Source organism: Aethalodelphis obliquidens, unplaced genomic scaffold, assembly GCF_003676395.1.
Source record: "Aethalodelphis obliquidens isolate GAN/ISIS:26980383/991018 unplaced genomic scaffold, ASM367639v1 scaffold46, whole genome shotgun sequence".
Taxonomy (NCBI): domain Eukaryota; kingdom Metazoa; phylum Chordata; class Mammalia; order Artiodactyla; family Delphinidae; genus Aethalodelphis; species Aethalodelphis obliquidens.
The window spans coordinates 13,908,001-13,931,259 of record NW_020837990.1 but is presented as its reverse complement, the minus strand read 5'-3'; the positions used below and the strand labels follow the sequence as shown (position 1 = coordinate 13,931,259).

The 23,259-nt window shown below is 35.0% G+C and overlaps 1 protein-coding gene across 1 annotated transcript in view; it reads left to right on the top strand.

Annotated features, from left to right (window-relative positions):
• The window catches only part of ZC3H12C (zinc finger CCCH-type containing 12C), a 70,245-nt gene that overhangs the window by 22,767 nt on the left and 24,219 nt on the right, over positions 1-23,259 (top strand). Inside the window, exon 2 of the mRNA XM_027082370.1 lies at positions 11,137-11,885. Coding sequence (XP_026938171.1) covers positions 11,137-11,885 — 749 coding nt within the window. The remainder of the gene's footprint in view (positions 1-11,136; positions 11,886-23,259) is intronic.

Below are 23,259 nucleotides of genomic sequence, written 5' to 3'. Positions count from 1 at the left end.
TCTTAGTGATATGACACTGAAATATTTTTATAATCAAACCCTAAGAATTTTGACTTGAAGAAGCATTATCTTCTTTCTTTGTCACAGAATTGTTTTTTTTTTTAACTTTATCCCTTTATATGTATTTTTAAAGTGGTCCGTTGAGTTAATTTATGTAAGTCTTTTCATCACCTTTTTTTTCCTTAATAGTTCTTTATATCAAAACTTATTATTATTGAATATTGTTTGAGGGGGTCTTTTTCCTGCCTTATTTCTGAACCAATTGAGAAATAAACAAAGGAGCCAGGTAGATGGACATCAAAATAGCAGCTCTTTTTTTGATGGAGCTATTGCAGAACATGACAGCATAAAGGATTTAGCAACATTGAACCCCCAAATTAGAAAGATGTAGTCATCCAATCTCAGGCAGTGCTGGAGAGCAAAGCAACTGTGTGCTGTCTGCACCTGGGCAGATCCCAAGAGAAATGTGCAGAGGAAGGGGCTGCACTTTGCTTACACAACTCCTCTTCCCAGACTTACCCCTCAGATAAGTCATCCTCAAGTGAGGCGGAAGAGGCCAGAGCATTACTCCTAGGGATGCCACTCTAGTTAGAAAACTGAAGCCAGAGAAGGAGACTGCAGGAAAAGACCTCTCATCCCTGCCAGGCTTGAGCTCACTCAATTTCACAGCTGCCTTGGATGTTGAAAGCAGCCCCAGTGGCAGAGCCAGGGCTACAGGAACATTGCAAATCACTGCAGGCTCTTTGATAAGCTCACCCTGTCACAAAGAGAAATAAAAACTAGCAGGGAGCATTTTGTTCATATGAATGCCTGCATTCAAATTTGCTGGAGCCTGTTTTTTACTGGTCCTGTTTTTCACTCAGATGTCTTCTAGATAGCAACACACTGCTGGGTGCCATATAGGCTTTTTTTGCTGTGTGGATTATCAAAGATTAAATGGATCTGCCCTCAAGAAGCTTACAGCCTGGTTCATAAATAAGTGCTATATTGTGCAGTACAGACTATTAATGTTATAGAAGTTCAATAAAAACCAGACTGGTCCAAGAAGATTTTTATGGAAAAATAAGCCTTGAGCTGGGCTTAGAACAACAGATATGATCTGGGTAGGTGAGGCTGTGCAAGAGAACACTTGGGTGAAGGGACAGTTGTTTCAGCATCTGTGACTTCACTTTTGCTATTCCTTCACCTTAATTGAAGTGGAAAATAAGAATACAGGGCTAGAGGAGCCCCGGTTGTAAGAATCTTGAAAACAAAGCAGAGGACCAGAGATGTGATCTGCGGAGATTTTTTTTAAACCTAAGCGTGGTGTCATTGAAAATTACTTTGGCAGGGATGTACTTAGGGGGTATTCAAGGAAGGAGATAAATTAAGAAATGAAAGTAATCTAAGCCTAAGGAAATGAAATATATTAAAGCTCTCATGCCCATCTGATTTACTAAATATAATAACTTTCAGAGGTTAGAGTTAGTGCCTGATTGATTTTGCTCCATTCTTTTACACCATGTGTATAAATTAGGTTTTTGGTTGGTTGTTTTTTTTTTTTTAATCAAAAATAATGAGAGCTTTTGGTTAAAAATTTAACCTTTCAATCTTCTGGGGACAAATGGGAAAATTTGATTTAATAATCTTACTTCTATGGAGGTGTTTTAGGATGAAAAGAATTGTAGATTGAAGGAGAATGAATCCATATTAGGAGAAAGGTACCGGGAAAATTTGATTTAATGATCTTACTTCTATGGAGGTGTTTTAGGATGAAAAGAATTGTAGATTGAAGGAGAACAAATCCATATTAGGAGAAAGGTACCGGGAAGGCAGCTTGGATCACTGCTGACAAAGAGAATTGATTCCAACACTAGCATCAAAACCCACGTGTGTCACATTCATACCTCAGCAAACAGTTGAATTTTCAAATGTTAGAAAAGCCCTTGACATTGACAGATATTAGTGTTATCACTAAAACCACACTGTCATAACTGCGCCCTGTGCTCAGTCATTTATTGCAGTGACCCAGACAGCCCAGTACAGCTGTTTGCATTTTCTCTGCAGTGGGAAGTGGACCAGGGCCATGTGACTAAGAAAGGCAGGCAAGGGCCTCTTTTCACCTACAGATGTTTTAATGTGCTTAACGTTATCCAATACTAGCAACCAAGATAGTCTAAATACCACAGCAGGATCTGATTAGCTTTTTCAGATCACTGCCTTTATTTGCTGTTTGCAAAAAAGCTTAATCCAGTGCTAGGGATCAGGCTTCCTGCTGAGCTCTCGGGTAGTTTTCTCTCATTCTTTGTGTTCACAGTGGCAGGAATTAGTGAGAAGATTCCTCCTCCTCCTGAATTAAAGCTATAAAGTAGTAACTATAGTAGCAAAGGGGTAAAAAGAAGAAAGAAAGCCCAAGGGAAAGAGGGACTGTCTATTCATACTAAAGAGTGTCTTTTTTATATACAAAAGGGAAAAGATTTTAATGTAAATTCATAAATATTGACCTCGCTATCTCTAGTCAGTACATAACTTAAGTTTTATTAAGTTTTAGTTGTAACTACTTTGCATGAATATGTCATATTTTTCATCTTAATCTTATTTAATCAAACTCAGTTTTACCAGAAGTACATTTACTAACCATACTAGTGGACTTGATTTATCTTTCTTACTTTTTTCAGAGTTGATGATACCTTTTTACTCATGAAATTAAAAAAAAAAGAAATTACTACCACACCAACAGAAAAATAATTTCTAACTTGATTTTTGTGATGTTCATATGCTTACTCAAGACATAAAATTTGAACTCTATGTAATTCACATTATACTTTGCAATAAACTATAATATTAGAAATACTTTATCTTGATCTTTTGTGGGCTTATGGAATTAGGCTATGGGTGTAACTATTGCAAAAAACATTACTGTAACCCTTGGCAGAAAAAGAATAGTTCTTCCTTTAGAAATTAGTTTGGCATTCAGAATCTACTAATTACATTTAGTTTAAAAATACTTTCACAGATTTTTAAATTTTCTAACATTTTTGGAATAACATACTTTCATGGAATATTAAGCTCTTTTTGAGGAAAAATATCTATAGACAAATGGTGATCTACAAATACCATACTTTGTATTTTAGTTTTCTTTCTGGAAAAAGCAATAATTTTTAGGCTTTTAGTAGGCATAAGGAATGTTTTTGGTGAGGTAGCTGAAAAATTTTAACCATTTAGAGTAGATTTCTCTCTTATTTTGTAAATAGAGTACCTCTCATTTACATTTGACTGGGCACAATAAGGACATGCCCAAGAGTCCCCACCAATATTAACTTTTTTTCTAAGTATTGTCACATGGTCCTAAATGTGAGTAGCCTCTGTTTTTGTGTGTGAGAAGAGAGACTGATTTAGATTGTTTGAGATTGTTTGGGGTGCTTTAACCAAATTTTATACCTTTAGGGTACTTGATTATATAATGGGAAAGCCCAGGCTCTGCATAAATCAGCCTATCTCAGAAAATTGTATTTTAAGAGGAGCTTTTTCCTTCACTCTTTTAATTTGCACTGGAATGAAAAGGGGAGACGTGTGTGTGTGTGTGTGTGTGTGTGTGTGTGTGTTCTACATCACATAAGTAGGTAGTGAACCACTTTAGATTGCCTTTTTCTTTAGTAAGGAATTAGTCTCACAACACCTGATGGTGTTTAAATTTTGATTGAATTTCCGTAATCAGAGGTCACTCAAGATACAATTTATGCAGCTCTCAAAAGCAAGTAGTCCATAACATTATAAATACTGTAGTCTGGAACTTTGAAATAAATCAGGGATGACAAGCTTCCTCACTGACAGAGCTGATTTTTGTATACTCATATCCTTTAAAAATATTACAATGTTTCTTCTTTGTAAAGTTAACCTGTTCCTGAACTGAAATTTGAGTATTACATCTTACAAATTTTATGAAATATAAATATAACAAATAACGTGTTGTATATTAAAACATAATGAACGATTTTGCTTTTATTTAACTACATGATTAACTGGTATCCATAATAAAATAATTTTACACTGTTATTTGGCATAAATAAAGTGGGTCGTTCTGGTGATTTTAGGTTGAAGTTAAGTAGTTTTGTCTAAATATTAAGTTTAGATGACTCATTTGGCACAAAGTTGGCCAAACTTGTTTTATCTTATGAACTTTAAAAAAATCAGTTCTGTTTGTACGCTTTTAAACCTTTTTCTTTTGCAATCTTATTTTCATCATCTCTTTTTTTGTTTGTTTTATTCTCTTGCCACAAATGAACCAATACTTACAAATATTTTATATTTCCCAGTATTTCCAGGGAAGTAGCTTTGCTATAATCTGTCTCATTTCACCAGTAAATCATTTATTAAAGAAAAGGGATTGCTGCAGTAGTTAATTGCTACTTTGACACACCTCGTTTTCTTTATTTCTCAGAAACAAAAAGCTAATAGACTAGAGGATAGCCTTGACTTTTTGGAAACATGCAACTTTTACTACTTTAAAATATAATTGGTTTCTTTGTTTTGTTTAAAACCAAGGAGGAAAAGCTGGTCTGCCCAAGCCAGGTGTTTTCTTGTTGGCAGCCTGCTCCCTCATGGCTCTGCTCTCAAAGAGCAGCTGCCTACTACAGCTTTGTATGGCCTATTGTTGCCGCACACCCCTCGTTAATACACATGCTGCCCGGGGCAGACCCGAGAATGACATCAACTTGCTTATCTTAGAAACCTGCGAACCTGACGCAGGGTGCTGAGGTTGGCTTGCATCTGCCTGGCCGACTAATTGTGAGCTTTCTGGCCTATGATTGGTTGTTATTCCACTCGGTAATAGGTTAAGCAAAGACATTGCCATTCCATCTGTTCACCCATTCATTGTTCTTCTTGCTTGCCTGGAAGTCTGCAGCTAAAATTGTGTTAAGGAGTTACTGCTGAAGCTGCTACAGAAACCAATGTCTTTGTATTTTCCTGCGAACGTGAGTATATGTGCTACTTAATGCCTTGGAAGTTAAACTTTGCTAAGTATTCAGGATATTAATTTGAACTCTGTTAAGGATAGAATGCACCTCAAATGAAAGCCTACAAATTATTACATAGTGCCAAAATACCAGAAAGTTAAATTCTTTCTGTAAAATATGTCTGTGAAGCAGATTTTTTACATTTTTATATTCTGGAGTTATATAAATAATTACAGTTTCATAAACATTCACAAGGCATTAAGCATGCCATGTAATCATTTGTACTTAAAGATAAGTTATAGTGTGTTCTGATATTTTGATAAACAATGAATTTAGATTTTATCTTCTTGTCACATTCTTAGGTTTCTTAAGGTGTCACTGTCAGACCTAGGTGCTGTAAAATGATAGTAAGATTTAATAGATGTTTCCATTGTTTTAAAAATCTAGCTTGGGGAGATGGATTGCTATTAGATGTTTCAGCTTGTTTTAATTATGATGATTAAGTATTCAACTGCTTTGTCAGCAGTTTCAATACTCATGTATAGTTTACAATTTCTTCTCTCCCATCTTTATTTTTTATTTTTTATTTTTTGCTTGCATTAGTTTCAGATATTAGATTGAAGATGTCACTTGGAGAACTGTTGCTTTCAAGAGATCTGTAATGGGGAAGGGAGGAGACAAAGACTTTCATCTATCAGTTGGGAGGAAAAGAAAGAGCATAAAGGGTTAAAAAGAGGTTTTCATTTCTACCACATGCCCTATTGTGTGAACATATGCATAAGTCTATTGAAAGTTTTCAGAAGATGGGCAGGCCACCAGTTGCTGGTCTCCTGCAGTTCCAGTAGACATCTGTTGCCCCAGAGCATTAACCAATCTGTTCAAAGGGACATCCTTCTTTTGTTAGCTAGAGGGATGCAGACAACAGCACTCACTAAAATACAGTGGTAATTAAATACACAGAGACTACAGCAGTAGGTATTTATTACATATTCATTATTTTATTTTCATTGTTCTCATACTATTACCATTTGGATAACAATCAGAACCCACTTTATGGCATTGTAACTTGATGTTACAAACAAACATTGATTTAACAAGTTTATGGTCTAATATTCTTGATAATATGATGCTTTTTAGAATATAAAAAAAATTTTACTGGATTTGAGATGAAGGATTATCTAAGTTATCTAATGAGAGCTTTCAGAAAATCTCACTAAATGGGAGAATGTTTGTGTATGCAACAAATTTCTAGTAAATAGCCTTTATATAATAAAATCTGCTTTCAGCTAGTATAAAGCTTTTTGGCAATTAAAATAATTGGTTACACTTTATCATCTATAAATGTCATCTATAGCATGACATTTTAGTTTTTTCAACATATAGTATTATTTGATTTTTTACTTATTAGACCTTCAATAAGAAAAATTGTTTTAGTTTCTACAATATTTGGAGGAAATCTAAAGCTCTGTAAGTACAGAAATCTGTTTTCAGACCAATATATGTTTGCTCAGTACCTTTTGTGTTCATGAATATAGTGTAAAGGCCAATTATAATAGGTCTCTGATAACCTAAAAGTTAAGCCGTATTCTTGGAGTTTTTTGATAACTATGGGAATATAAACATTGACCTACTTTGTGTGTGAAACTTTGTCTAGGCTGCTTCATGAAATGAGGAAAATTACTCTTGTTAATAGTTGATTAATTTAAAGATTATTTATATGCGTTTGTATTTCAGTAAATGGCAAAACTTAAAAGTCTAATTTAAAAATTTAAGAAGAAAAGTGTTTTCTCCCTTGCATGTAATAGTAAATTTTGTGTTGTTATTGTAGTCTTTGCTAATCATTTTCAAAGTTATATTGATCATTTTTTTACATTGTTCATTTTTAAGGCACTGAACAAAAATAAAGATCACATACCATTCTTTGTTCTAAGATGTAATAATTCCTTGTAAGTTTTACACATTACATTAAGTAGTACTGCAGCCTATGAAGATATTTTTGTCAGCTTTTATATCTTAAGACTTTTGTCAGCTTTTAAATTTAATTTTTTGGTTGAATGATTTCAAAATATTGACTTTTTTTTAGTGCCATATTAATTCAGGGCAATCTTTTTTTTTTAACATCTTTATTGAGTATAATTGCTTTACAATGGTGTGTTAGTTTCTGCTTTATAACAAAGTGAATCAGCTATACATATACATATATCCCCATATCTCTTCCCTCTTGTGTCTCCCTCCCTCCCACCCTCCCTATCCCACCCCTCTAGGTGGTCACAAAGCACCGAGCTGAGCTGATCTCCCTGTGCTATGCGGCTGCTTCCCACTAGCTATTGGTTTTACATTTGGTAGTGTAAATATGTCCATGCCACTCTCTCACTTTGTCACAGCTTACCCTTCCCCCTCCCCATGTCCTCAAGTCCATTCTCTAGTAGGTCTTCGTCTTTATTCCCATCCTGCCCCTAGGTTCTTCATGACCAATTTTTTTTTTTTTTTTAGATACCATATATATGTGTTAGCATACAGTATTTGTTTTTCTCTTTCTGACTTATTTCAGTCTGTATGACAGACTCTAGGTCCATCCACCTCACTACAAATAACTCAATTTCGTTTCTTTTTATGGCTGAGTAATATTCCATTGTATATATGTGAAGGGTGATCTTTTACAAATTACAAGTGAATAAGGAAGCACTTTAGAGATTAAAGTTTTAAAAACCAAATCTTTACCATTTGAGTCAATAAAAGTAAGTTATTTCAAATTTATATTATGTAGTGGAGAAAATATATGCAGCTTATAGGCCTGGTAATTGAACTTATTTGTCCTTATAGTCTGTTGGTTTATAGGAACTAAAAATTATTTAACTGCTTGTTTAGTACAAGATGACATTGGTTACCTCAAAGAAAGTTATCCAGTGAAATCTGGAAAATGAAGAGAGGCCTGTCAGTATGAAAAAAAAGTTCAACCAAAATATTTTAAAAGAAAAGTTATTTTGGGCTTCCCTGGTGGCGCAGTGGTTGAGAGTCTGCCTGCCGATGCAGGGGACACGGGTTCATGCCCCAGTCCAGGAAGATCCCACATGCTGCAGAGAGGCTGGGCCCGTGAGCCATGGCTGCTGAGCCTGCGCGTCCGGAGCCTGTGCTCCACAACGGGAGAGGCCACAACAGTGAGAGGCCCGTGTAACGTGAAAAAAAAAAAAAAAAAGGAAAAGAAAAGTTATTTTGCCTAACAAAATTAGGTGTACATTTTTTGAAGTAGTGTAAATCAAGCTTACACTTATACCTAATATTAGCTCACTTGGAAACATTATATTTAAATAGTATATATAAATTATATGAATTATCACAAGTTCAAGGTGTGTGGTATTCACTAAATACATTTGAATACAAATGAGTTTTATCTAGTTTAATATTATAAAAAGCAAACAATGGATAATCCCATTTTTCTCCCTATTTAATCATTATAGCCATATAATAAAATTACATAGAAAAGCAGATTTACATAGTGTCACCATCACTTTTTTAATATTAGAGTGAAAATGATACTGAAAGATTTAAATATTGGGTTGGCCAAAAAGTTTGTTCAGTTTTAGGTAAAAATAGGAGACATTTTTCATGTTCATGAAGAACTTTATTGAACAGCGTATTCACTAACTGAACGAACTTTTTGACCAACCCAATACGTTTTTAGGGTGGATAATTTTCAGTTTAAAAACTTTATAATATCTGGTTTTGCTTCTTTGAAAAATGTGAAAATTAAGAATTCACTATTCTTTAAACATAACATTTCATTCTAATGTTCCCCACCGGCTGTATGTTTCAAAAAGTATTAATCTTGTTTAAAACAGTCCAAAAGAAAAACACTACAGCTCAATATTAAAATAATATTTCTTAGTTCAATTCAGGGGTTTGGTCAGTGAAAAATTATCTCACAACAGCACTTATGCAAAATCCAAACTTTTCAGGGGAGATCAAAAATGTTGCCCGTTAAATACACTTCCTGCAGTCAGAGCAGATTGTGGGGTTTACAGAACAATGATGTCGGAGCTTCCAGATTGGTTTGGCAGCTGCATTGTTCTCAGAGGGTAAACCAGACGCACTTAAGTCCCAGTCTCTTTTATAGGCTTTTGTTCATACCAAATTATTCTTTTACTGTGCTAGCATTCATGATGGCACGTTAAAAGAGTGCCGCTTAGCAACCAGCTCTGGTTGCCAGGCAGCCCAGCTTCCAATAGGTTTTCCTTGTTTAAGATACTTTTGGTGGGAGCTCTACCAAGGCCACAGTGCAGATTTTTCTTTTTAACTGTATCCCTTTATTAGGATGCTGTTGTGATTTGTTGCTTGCATTATGGTGTCAGTATATTACAGTAGTTAATAAATCACTGAGTATTAAGATTTGCTTTCAAAACTGCTTCCTTTAATTCTAATAATTGGGCTCATGCATATCCATATTAATAGAAAAAAAATTGAAATGGTTACAGCTTCATAATGGAGCAGATGGATATAGAGGTCTCCCAAGGAAAATCTCTTTTTATCAGTTGTGCAGTCAGGAGCCAGGAGAGTGTGATGTTTCTTTAAAACTAATGAATGCTATATTAGTAGAACAATGATGTTAAATTTATCTGTCTTCTCAAGGGATAAAACTGAAGAAACTCCTGTAGAAGTGTGTAGGATTTCTACACTGAAGGAATTTTAAGTGTACTGTTATCAAGTTAAAGATTCCATGGTCTCTTCTCTATTATTTACCATAGTTAATACAATTTATTTCATTGTATAGAAATGCTGCACTCTCTAATAAGTTCACTCTAATGCATTCAAATGTGCAACTTCTTAGAAAATCACTTAGCATTTTCTCTTAACATTTATATAATAGCTCCTTTCTAGTGTAAATAAGATGTTGAGGAACTGTAGAATAAAATGTTTTTCCAATTTTCTTTTTTAGGTTATTTAAATAGGTGTTCTATGACAGTCTCATATTCAGCTACCACTGGCTTACCAATGTTATCCATGCGTAGAACACTGGAATTGCCTTAATAAGTAAACTACTGATGTGCATGTAGTCCTTACAATGAAGCACAAGAGAAAATAATTTTATTTTGCTAACCTATTCCTGGTAGAGAAATAACAATTATTCCCAGTAGACTTTTAGGAAAACAGTAAAACAGCCAAAGCCTTTTAAACAGTAAAAACATTCTGTAGGGGGTAAGTAGAATAAAAGATGACTTTTTAACCAAATGCAGATAATAATTAGCTAATCACCTAATATAATACAGAAGTATTTTCTGCCATAAAATTCAAGAAATTAAGATAACATTTATTCAGTGTACTTAATTATTTGCTGCTAATTTTATTTAGCAGCAAATATAATTATAGGAATATTCCATTCCTATGCTTTCTATAAATGTGCATAGAATAAGAGCCATTTCCCCTGGAATGAAATAGACTGTAGTCCCTGGCACTTAATAAGGGTAGCACAGTGTTGTATTCTGTTACTGTGTTCAGGATTTACAAAATAAAGATTATTAGGGCAAAACTATTCATCTCTTAAGTGGAATATAATTCACTTTGTAATTATTTCATTCCTTGTTGGTTGTTGTAGAATGTGTGCTCTTTCATCGCAGTAGTACTCTAAATCATTTTTGAAAGTCTTTAAATTGTTGTTACGCTTGATCCAAATTAATAACTTTTAAATTATAATAAGTTAATGTTTTCCTTTTCACATGGCTTTCTCTTTAAAATAATTTTTGCAAATTTTTGTGAATTATTTTAGAGAAAATGTACATAACCTGTCATAGCACATCTAAAACAGGGTTTTTTTAAATAATATTCTGTGTGTCACTATAGAAACATAGGCCTTCTAACTGTGGGAAAATCTCTTCCATCAGGATTGAGAAGCAGCATGATATAGTGGGGAAAGCATGGGTTTCGGAGTCAGACAAAACTGGGTAAAAAATCCAGTTCCCCTACTTATTTACTTTGTTGCCTTGGAGGGAATACTTAATTTTTCTAATTCCAAACTTTGTCATCTGAAAAACAGGACATGATACTATCTTGGAAGGGTGTTATAAGGGATGAGAGGATGTAGACAAAACAAAGTTGATATTCAATAGTTTGGTAATTCTCTCCCAACTTCTTTATTGAAATAGAAATGATACTGAAATATCATTCAGTAGACATGAAATTCTAAATATTTTACATTTTTCTCTAGGAATACGGGGTGCTTTGCATTCAAGAATACAGAAAAAACAGCAAAGTGGAGTCAAGTACACATAACAGCTTCATGGGCTTGAAGGATCATCTGGGGCATGACCTAGGCCACCTTTATGTGGAGAGCACTGACCCACATTTAAGTACATCTGTACCTTGGTCAATGGTAGAAAAACCAACAATGGATAAAGTTAATTCCGGGAAGGAAGAAAAAGAGGTGTCTGAAGAGAATGCGAGCTCTGGTGACTCTGAAGAAAGCACAAATTCTGATAATGAGTCAGAACAATTGAGTAGCATTTCGGTAGAGCCATGCTTATTAACCAAGACTCACAGACAACTATGTAGGTCTCCGTGTTTAGAGCCTCACATACTCAAACGCAGTGAAATTTTGCAAGACTTTAAACCTGAAGAGTCTCAGCCAACCAAGGAAGTGAGGAAACCCCCTGATGTGGTGCGAGAGTACCAAACAAAACTGGAGTTTGCACTGAAGTTAGGTTATTCTGAAGAACAGGTTCAGCTTGTGCTAAACAAACTTGGTACCGATGCTTTAATCAATGATATTTTGGGAGAACTTGTCAAACTTGGAAATAAAAGTGAGGCTGAACAAACGGTTAGTACAATTAACAGTATAATGAGGGAAACGTCTTCCCTGGAATCTCAGCGGTCTGAATCTCCGATGCAAGAGATTGTAACAGATGATGGGGAAAATCTGAGACCAATAGTTATCGATGGCAGCAATGTGGCGATGAGGTAAGTGGGGAAATCTTCACTCATTATTACCAAACAATCTTTAAAACGTATTTCTAATTTTGTGACTGTTTCTTTTCTAACAGTCATTAACGTCAAGGTTGTTCTGCATCCCAACATTAGCTTCCATATTTCTAATTGTGTCTCTCTTAGTTCTCTCTCTACTTCCAGAGCGGTCAACCACTCTTACCTCATTTGTCCCTAAATAAAAGACCTCCTTTTCCCTAGTTATGTCTTTTTTTTCCCCCTCATCTGGTAAATTACTATGGTATAAAAATTAGCATATATTCCCGGTATAGTGTTAAACATTAGTTTTAATTGAAGAACTTGAGTATGATCATATTGAATAACTTTGGAACCTAGAGAGATAAATGGCCTTTTTCTATACAAAGTCAAATAACCATAAGATAAAATCCCAGTTCTTTGAGAAAATTATTTTTATTGGTTTCAGGAACAAATCAAAGCCATAATTTCAGGAGTTTTTTTGTTCCATTTAAGAAATGTAATTCAAAAATAATTTTTTAGGAACTGGGGGGGGAAAAAAAAGCAAAGCTTCCAGAGAAATTTTTTTATGGATTTTGATGGCTAAAAACGTAAAGTGCATCTAAATTCAATTAGTATATAGTTAACTGCCCACAGTGTTCAGAATACTGTGGGGATATAAAGATATGGAAAGGCATCAGTTCTTCTTTCAGAAAGCTTAACATTTCATATATTGTTTCTCAAGGTGACCTGAGGATAGCTATCAAAGAATCATCTGGGGAACTTGTTCTAACTAGTGTACATTCTAGAGCAGTGCTGTTCAATGGAAACGTGATGTGAGGCACATATGTCATTTAAAATTTTCTGGCACCTACATTAAAAAATTAAAAGAAACAAGTGAAATTAATATGAATAATGTATTTTATTTAGGTTAATATAGCCAAAATATTATTTCGATGTGTGTTCAATAAGAAAATTGTTAATGAGATATTTTTGCATTATTTCTTTCATATTAAGTCTTAAAATCAGATATCTTACACTTATAGCACATCGCTATTCAGACTAGCCATACTACAAGTGCTTAATAGCCACATGTAGCTTGTGGCTACATATTAGACAGTATAGTTCTAGAAACCTACCAAGTCCACACACAGACCTACCAAGTCTAGATCAAGATGTAGCCCAGCCATCTCCTTTTGTAACAAATACCCCCACTAATAATGATGCCTACTAAAATTTGAGAACCACTGTTTTTTAGGTGATAGCAGCATTTCTGCATAGAGTATGAGAAGGACCAACTTGTAATCCTCAAAATAATACTGCTTCCACCTGATGGAAAGGTTATCTTTCTTTCATTTATAAGCAAATGAGATTTGCAGTATTTAAATTACTTGTCCAAAGTAAAACATAATTCAAACCCAAATATGTCTGACTTCAAAGTCTATACACTTTTCCTCATAATGAAAGGTTAAAAACAAACTGAAAATGTTCAGGCCAGATCTTCCAGGGCCTTCAATGCCAAGCTAGAGAATTTAAACTTGGCTCCAATCCAAAGGTAATTGAAGATTTTTGAGGAGGGTAATGTCAAGAGTAGAGCTGTGCCTTAAACTGATAATCTGGCCATGATATTTAAAGTGGACTACAGGAGATAGGAGATAAATTTGAATGCAAACAACCCTTTCTAAGGGAGTAAAAAGGGCCTTAAGTGTCATAGAGGTATGAAGTGTACATACAACCTTGAGAAGTCCTTCAGTAAAATAACCTCTCTGTTGTCTAATCTTTCCCAAATTTAGCCATGAAATGATTTTTTTTTCTTGCAATAATCCAGAACTAGTGAACAGTTACCTTAGAGTGATAATGAGTAAAGCCAAAACACCATGGAATCGCCAAGCAAGAGAGTAATGAAGGAAGGTAATAGGTCCTGGAGAAACACCTACAACCATAGCCATATACCAAAAGCACCAGAGAGGTTCTTAAAGGGCTCAACTCTTGAAGAATCTGATTCAGTGGGGTATAGTAGAGCCCAAATAACTATATAGTATTTTTAAAGCGCCAAGGTATTTCTGATGCATAGCCAGTGTTAAGAACAATTCAACATGGAAGGTGTGGATATCAATAGGTCGGGAGGTAGAAGAAACTGATGATCCAGGGAAAGAGTAGTGTGAAAAATACCAGTCTTGGAAAAAAGTTTAGTGCTAGTAAAACCAAGAGACATACAAATGCCATCAACTCAAGGAAGCGGAGGCTTTAAGGGGAGAGTATCCTGTGGGTAGAACTGAAAAAAAGATACAGGGACATGACAGCCAGGAAATCATTGTCTTCAAGAATGCCATATGGTGTTAAAGATAGAAACCCAGTTACAAGATGTCAAGAAATGAAGGAATAGAGCTAGACTGTTATTCTCAAAAGTTGACAGAGGAAGGGAAGAAAGAGGAGTGAGTTGAGAAAGGATTTTTAGTTTTATATAGAACAGAACTATATAAGCTGAGGGGATGGGGAAAAAGTCTCCACAACAGCAATAATATGAGAGTTTAATTTTTGAAGCAAAGTTCTCTGAAGGAGGAGACAATCAAAATACAAATAGAGAATTTGGCATTGGAGGTAAATACACTTTGGGGTAGTCAGAAGAACACCTTGGAGGGGAAAAACAGCATCAGACTTATAAAACTTAGAGCCCATAGAAGTGAATTTTTTTAATGGATATCATTTAGATAAATGATGTCATAGTTGGAGCAACTCACATGACTGAAACCTAGTTCCCAGTGGCAATTGAAAAGTACTTGGATAACTGAAAATTTGCATAAAACTCTAAACTTTACTTATCCCACATGATGAGATACAAAAATAAATGGCATAATTAAGGCATTTCAAACAATCTACTATATGTAATTAGAAAACACTCCCACCCCCACGCTATTTTGGCCCCATTCTGTTTCTTTTGCTGTAAAGACGGGACAATGCACATCGTATGTTTTAATCTGACATGTAACCTGAGATGCTTCAGGCATTGCAGGAGAGAACGAGTTGACAGGAAATTTTATTATAGCAGCGTTATACTGTCAGTCACAATGAAATGTCGTACCATGTCCATAACTTTGAAAGTGCCAGAACTCATGGAAATGCATAGCAAACTTTTACATTCTGCCACTTACGAGATCTACGTAAAGTAATAAAAGTCAGTTAGAAATGCATATCTACTTCAGATTCAAAATCTTAATTTAACAAAATGCAGAGAGATTTTACCCACTTCCTGTTGCATAAAATATAGCAAACATGCTTTTACTTTTTTTTTTTTTTTTTTTTTTTGCGGTATGCGGGCCTCTCACTGTTGTGGCCTCTCCCGTTGCGGAGCACAAGCTCCGGAGGCGCAGGCTCAGCGGCCATGGCTCACGGGCCTAGCTGCTCCACGGCATGTGAGATCCTCCCGTACCGGGGCACGAACCCGTATCCCCTACATCGGCAGGCGGACTCTCAACCACTGCGCCACCAGGGAAGCCCCATGCTTTTACTTTTAAGTTAATGTCGTACTCATGTTACTTTAGCAAACCTATTATATAATAAATTTATATACATCATAATAAATTATAATAGGTAAATGCGAGGATGAGTTAAGAATAGAGTACTATTTTATTTCCTTTCTGATTTCTCAGGCAGATATATTCCACATATAAGAAGAATATATTTTAGTTTCATTTAAATGCTAGCAGTGGAACTGATATAAATGATTCTTTAGACGTAAATTAAAAGTAGGAAAGAAAGGCATTTTAGTAAAATTACCAAAATGGACTTTAAAAAACAATTAATTCTCTACACACTACCTTTGTGATTCTGAGTAACTTGTTTAAACTCTCCAATCTCAGTTTTCAGGATTGTAAAAAGAGGAACTCACCTTGCAGGCTTGTTATTAGAATTAAAGATAATTAATACCAAGTGCCTGGCATGTAGTAGGTGCTCAGTAAATTACAGTTATTATTACATTAAAGAGCTAGATTCTGTATTTTAATCCAGAACATAATAACTAATGTAATGAAAACTTAGTTCTTCAGATTTTTTAAAATAAATTTATTTTTATTTTTGGCTGCGTTGGGTCTTCATTGCTGATAGTTGTGGTGAGCGGGGGCTGCTCTTCGTTGCAGTACACGGGCTTCTCATTGCGGTGAGCAGGGGCTGCTCTTCATTGCAGTACACGGGCTTCTCATTACTGTGGCTTTCCTTGTTGCAGGGCATGGACTCTAGGTGTGCGGGCTTCCGTAGTTGTGGCTCGCGGGCTCTAGAGCACAGGCTCAGTAGCTGTGGCACATGGGCTTAGTTGCTCCGCGGCACATGGGATCTTTCCAGACCAGGGATCGAACCTGTGTCCCCTGAATTGGCAGGCAGATTCTTAACCACTGCGCCACCAAGAAGTCCCAGCTTTTCAGTTTTTTTATTCAACATTTAACAAACAGCAGTTTAGCAGTCCATCCTATGATCTATAGGTATATTTTAATTCTTTATGTTTATATCATCGATTGTTTTCAATGATTTCTATGGTTTCATAAAGAAGACTTGGGCTCTTAGATCTGGGTGATGCCAAAATTGCCCAGGGACAAGCCATGTAACCGTAATATACAGCATAGGTCCCAAAACTGCAGGAATCCTGTGTTGCTTTGCAGGAAGCATGCTTCTACTTTCAGCTTATTAATATCTCTTAAAAATGTGCCACATTGATAGAAGTTCTGGGTAAGTTCGTTGAATAAGCAATTCATTCAAAATTGACAAATACCTAGACTGTAGTCTAGCATAATTTGTGATAGCATTTCAATGTGAGGTATAAGAGCAAAGAGGACATAAGTATTCAAAAATAGAAAACAGCAAACTAATAAGTTTAGATAAAGCCCTAAACTTTTGCACAAAACTACTTGGTTTTTGAAATATGAAACAGAATAAATTTATATTTAGTGGAACTGGACTAACTAACAAGTACTGACAAGAAGCTGCAGTTAATTTTAATTCTTAAAAAAGCAAAAACAAAAAAAAACTCTCAGTAATTTAGCAAATTGGTCATTCAGCAAATAGGCTTCTTTCCATACTAGGGCAGATACTTCATAATATAATTATACTGTGAAATGTATACTCCAGATATAGAAACAGAAACAAAGCATAAGTAATACTTATCATATTTCTGAAATGAAATTCTCATGATATTGTGATTTTTATTTCCTCCAAGTAGCTTTACAATTCTTCAAAATCTGATTCTATTAAACCTGAGGTAGTTTAGCAATGGAGTATAGAATTATTCTCTATCCACATGTATCCAATAGTTTAAATTCATTTTTCCTTAAGAAATTCCAGTGTTTTAATTTACCCATGGTTTTAGGTTCAGATGACTTGTTCTGCCATTAACAAAGTACCATCTTGTGAGCCATCAGGGATGGGAGTGTAAGTTGGATGTTGTTGCTCTTGGTTTCCTAAACGTCCTTGATTTCTTCAGTATGCTTCCATAACATAGTCACCTGACTTCATAAAATTATATCTCCATATTTCTACTTCAGCTTCTACCAAATATGTGAAATAAGAGTGGTGAACAAGAGAAAACCCAGAGCCTCATCACTACCTCTACACTATGTGTAGCACAAATTCTCCAGTTTCATGGGATGGAAGCTAGGCACACCAGCCTTCTCTTTTTGATATGAACAAACTATTGAGATCCTCCTCACCCTGACTCCCCTGTCATTGCAAGTCCTCTCTCGGTCAGTGAATCCAGGCTTTTGGTTTTAGATAAAATCTCCTAACTGGTGGGTAGGCTTTATTGCTGCATGTTTGAGCAGAGTATTAGGATAGATATTTTGTTTGTTAAAATCTCAGGTGGACCACTTTTGACCAATAGGATCCATGCTTGTATTGCCTCTGTGTTAATGATGGGGGACCACGAAAAGAATTTAAGCAAGGGAAGAGTGGCATATCATATTTACCGTTAAGAAAGTTCACTCTGTAGAGAAATTTAGAGAAGGATTTGAGCACTAAGACTGCAGACAAGGAGACCTACTTATATTTGAAAATATATGCAAAAGTTAAATTGTGGACAACTCCTGGAAAAAGAAGAATATTGCCTTTGTATACCAGTCTAATGGCAGAGAGTACATAAATAAAACAACCATCTGCTCGACCCCTACCCCTCAAAAAGACTCATGTTGGAAACCAGCTGGTGTTGTATAAATCTGAATCTCAACTGGGGTGTAGAAAAGCACTCCAGGTAAATCACTGAAGTCATTTTCTTAAAGTTTGAACAGAAATCATATATAGTCAGATTATAGAGTCAAAATATGAACAGAAAAATGCCCAAGTTGTAACAACTTTTCTTTATATCAAGAATTGTGGGCTAAGCCTATATATTTATAAAATATTAGCAGAATTTAGCAGTCTGTATAAATAGGATTTATTTATCTAGATTAATCTTTTTGAAGGTACAAAGGCTTTTATGTATCTAATCTGGTTTGTGAAGTTGTATGGACTTGAGAACTGTTTTCAGTGTGAATTAGAATATTGAAGACCATCTTGCCTGGGCTCCAAAACTTGCCTTCAATTGTTTGATGGGTTTGCTGTTCTGTTGCCTGTTTACCATTTTAGTACAGCCCTGTCTCACAGTTAATAAAATCCTCCAGGACACCTAGTCCAAGTTTTTGGTTTAGATTACAGGTGTGAGACTACAGCTTGCCAGGGTTCATTCAAATTTGGTTTTGGCTCTCAACAAAAATGTATCAAAATTATGTGCAGTAGATCTGCATGGTCCAGTACGGTGACCACTGGCCACATGTGGCTGTTGAGATTTTCAAATGTGTCTAATCCAAATTAAGATATTCTGTAAATGTAAAATACATACAAGATTTTGAAAACTTAGTACAAAAATATATGAAATAAAACAGCTTTTATGCTGAATATGTGTAAAAATGATCAGTTTTGATACATTGAGTTAAATGAAATATATTACTAAAATTAATTTCACCTACTTTTTAATTTTTAAGATGTGCTATTCTAGGTCATTTTAAATTATATTTGTGGTTCACATTATACTTCTATTGGGTAACCTCTCAGTGAAATGTTTTTTAAGTTCCAACTTAGTGGGGGCTTAACATCAATTAAAAGACAGCCTGATTTCCCTCTAGATGAGTGTCAGTGTCATAGGTACTACTTACAGGTTAGTTGGCAGTGTCCCATTTCTCATTGTTTTAAAGAAAATCCTTAGGTAATATGAAAGGAATCAGAGAATCAGAACTAGTTTTTTCTGTTGTTTGATTATATCAGTGTGGAGTCTGACAAAGACAGATGTTAGTTCTGTTCCACTGCATCTCTTTATAACCCTAAGTATATACTTCTACCTGTCATCATTAATGAATTTTCGTAGACCAATGGTCAATAAACTTTCCTGTTATCTCAAATATGCTTATTTAAACCCTAACCTAGGAAATAGCAACATTAATAATCCTATTACATAATGAATAAAGTTAATTATAAATCACCTAACTAGTGATTGTAAGAAATGGGAAAAGTCACCCAATTATAATAGGAAAAAAGTGATTCGAGTTTTACGTTTCCTACCTGTCTTAATATTGAAGACATTATTACATCTACTTAACAGGTATGTTCTGTTCAGCATCTTTAGACTAATGACCCACTTGGATCTAGATTAGCTAGATGTGCTTCCTATTATTGATTTTGGCTTCAAATTATGGACCTTATAAGGTGAGGACATCTTTCTACTTTCCTTTTTCCTTATCCTTTCCCATTCTCAAAATTCTCTTGGCCACACTGCTCTTGTGTCTGTACCAACTGGAGGGTAATAATGAACTTTCATGTTAAGACTTCGACTGTAATTTTGGTGTTGAAATTTTCATTGTCCTAAATCAGTAATTTTCAGACTTTTATTTTCCTTTGAAGCAGTACAATCCTGCAAATCTTAAAAGGAAGCCCAGTATTTAAAACAAACAAAAACATAGTATCGTTTGAATTGGAGGGTATAAGTGGGGGCTGTGTTTCCCAGTTAAAAATTCCCTTCATTGTTCCCTAGAAGGGCCTCTGGGATTTCTGTTTGGAACACAACTTGATAGACCTGATTAAATTATCTGTAAGAAGGGAGTTTATCTGTAACAAGGGATTTAGTTTTCTGGGTATATTGCATCCTGACCACTAGGTTTAGGTTCAAAGTGATCTTGGTGTAGTGGGAAAGAGATCAGAGATTAAAAGTTCAGTAGCTATAAGAGTAACAAAATAGACATAAATCACTCATTATGAGCCTTCAATATAAAAGAAAAAGTTCTAGATGCCCATGAGTCAGCACATGGAATTATAGATTCTTAAATACGATATGAAATTTAATTAGACTACAATAATAGGAAGGAAAATATTCTCTTATTTCCATATTGAAGATGATATCCAGCTGTACTCCTGTTTCCTTGCTTAAGGGAAATGGGATAGATGTAGGAGAGTTTCTTCTTAACAATCATTAAACGTTGCTAATGCATTAGTATTTGAAAGAGTTCTTTAAAATTAAAATCTATTTTCATGTATACGACATGGGTTATGTACAGTCAGGCCTAAAAATTGAAAAACTAAGTCATCAAGTATTTGAAGAGCACCTAGGTGTATTAATAATTTAGTGTTCGATAAATATTATTATTATTATATTAATATAATATAATTATATAAGCTAACTATATCTAAGCTTAAAGGACTTTGGTACTAAAGATTCAAATACGGTTTTCTAGTTTAAAATTATACATTTGGGCTTCCCTGGTGGCGCAGTGGTTGAGAGTCCGCCTGCCGTTGCAGGAGACGCGGTTTCATGCCTGAGTCCGGGAGGATCCCACTTGCCGCGGAGCGGCTGGGCCCGTGAGCCATGGCCGCTGAGCCTGCTCGTCCGGAGCCTGTGCTTCGCAACGGGAGAGGCTGCAACAGTGAGAGGCCTGCGTACCGCAAAAAAAAAATTTAAGAAAGTATACATTTTACTCATACTGTTCACTCTAGGCACTTCACTGACAAACTTGTATCCTTATCATTATATGCAGTTTGACATAATGACCCATTAAAGTCACAGAAGTTTTATAATCATACTTGAATCTTCCAGCGAAGGGTGTAGCAAACTTGTAGGTCAAGTTTTTGATTTAAATAAAAGATGATATATCAAAGGTTATAAAAAAGCAATGGATTGTTTTTTTGAGTCCCCTGATACCTTGATCTCTTTCTGTTTTTTTAAAAAAAAACTAAAACTGTTTAGTGATCTCCACATATCAAACACATTGATCTAAAAAATCACAGTTTACCATCAGTAGTGAGATTAAAGCTATTAAAGATTTACTGGTTTCATTTTCATTCCAAAGCAAGCTCTTTTCCATTTTCTAAAAATTAGGACCAAAGGGACATGAGAAAGTGAAGGCACTAATATTTATTGAAGTCTTCTATGTGCCAGGCACTCTGCTCAGTGGATGTTACCTTGTTCAGTTCTCACAACCCTGTAATGTAGGTGGAATTATCTCCATTTTAAATATGAGAAGATTGAGGTTGAAAATAAGTAACTTGCCAAGGTCACACAGAAATGTACTAAAGAAAATACTTAAACTCATGTCTAATTCCAGACACTGTTATTTTCACTGTGCTGGCCTACTCATGAAAAGCCATCTCTGTTTAGTAGTAATGCTAGTAGTAGTATAATAGTACTAATACTGTCATAATAATTAGTAGTGCTAATTTACTATTAGTAGTACTAAACATGCCATTCTAGGTATGATTGTTACAATTAGATTTTAGATGAGCTATGGAAAAACTTTTTAAGAATGGCTTTCCTTTGATCATATAAGGGATAGACTTATTACATAAATATAAGAAAATAAAAATCATTTATGATTTCCAAGGTTCTTTGCAAGCATTATAAGTAATATGTTAATTCAAAGCAAATACTCAAAGTTGAGCAAAATCAAATTTGAGGAAATAAAAGATAATTGACAAAAGACTCATTTCTCTTTTTTTTTTTTTCAATGCCATGAAAAGAATTAAAAAGAAGTAGTCCCCTTTAATAGATGCCTTCATTCCCTTGTTAGATTTCTCCATGTTTTTCAATTTGCTCCTGTCTACCACAGGAATATAACAGTTATAATTCTAAAATAACCCTTTCTATCCTGTGGTTAACCTAGTTAATGATATGTGTGTATATAACTTAACAAAGTATATAATACATGAAATTATGTTTCCTAGACACAGCAAATGGAATGGTTCGCCCATTATCCCTCTCTTCTAGGTCCTGTATTGAGGCAAGCTACATTAAAGTGTGTGGTTCCCTGAATTTTTCTCTGCATTACAAAATACACCTTTGTAAATCCGTTAACCATCACAGGTGACTAATTTAATGGCACATAATAAGCAAGTGTACTTCAGTTCTCTAGTGGGAAGTATATATGATGTTTTTATAAGATTTAGCAAATATCATATTAGTTTGAGTGCTTATGGAATTGCCCTTCTGTTGAAGACAGAAAAGTAGAACTGAGGGGTTTTCAAATTTGTTGCAGTAGTATATATGAAGAGATTAAAGATAATCCCATTAGATACAAGACAAAGTGAATTTACAGAATAATAAAGTTATGATAGTGAAAATCTTATGAAGAATATGTTTGTCAAGATAATTTGTGTTCATTTTAGCTCCCCTTAGTTTCCAATTTCTAGTTCACTAGAAGGTGCATATGTCTGAAACTCCGAGTAGGAGTCCCTGCATAAAAGAAATGGGGCTTCAGTTACCCCAGTCCAGACCTTAGTAGCCCTTTTCACAGCTTGCAAATTAATTTCATCTTATTGTCTGGAATAAGCTCTGCAATGAATTACAGAAATCTGTTTGGGAAGTTGCAATGACTAATAAATCAGCAATTAGTTTTGCACGTGGCATATTAGTTGTGGGATATTAGAAAACCTCTCATTCAAAATTTGGCCCATAGCATGGCAGACCTCTAGCACATATTTACTCTCAGTATAGATAAGCACATATTCACTAACTCAGGTGGCTTGTCTCCCAGGAGCTTCAAAAATCCTCTACCTGGAGTCCAGAATATGGTAGCCTTTAGTTTATACAGGAGATCTCTTCCCAACAGATGAACAGCATTAAGGGACAAGAGAGGCATGTTTCTCCAAGAGAGGACCTATTTGTTCAGGAATCTCAGAGGAGAAAGAACAGGTAGAAGGTTGTCCAGAGATACCCACAACTTATATGTTTTTCTGGATGTAGGTGAAACAAGAGAGGTCAGTAGAAATTGCAGAATACATGCATGGTTCCAGTATCTACAAGAAAGGACAAGAAAATATTAAGGCAGGAAAAGGAAACATATAAGGCTTTTCCATTCCCAGCTCTGAAGCTCCTCTATTAAGTCAGTTTTGCTCA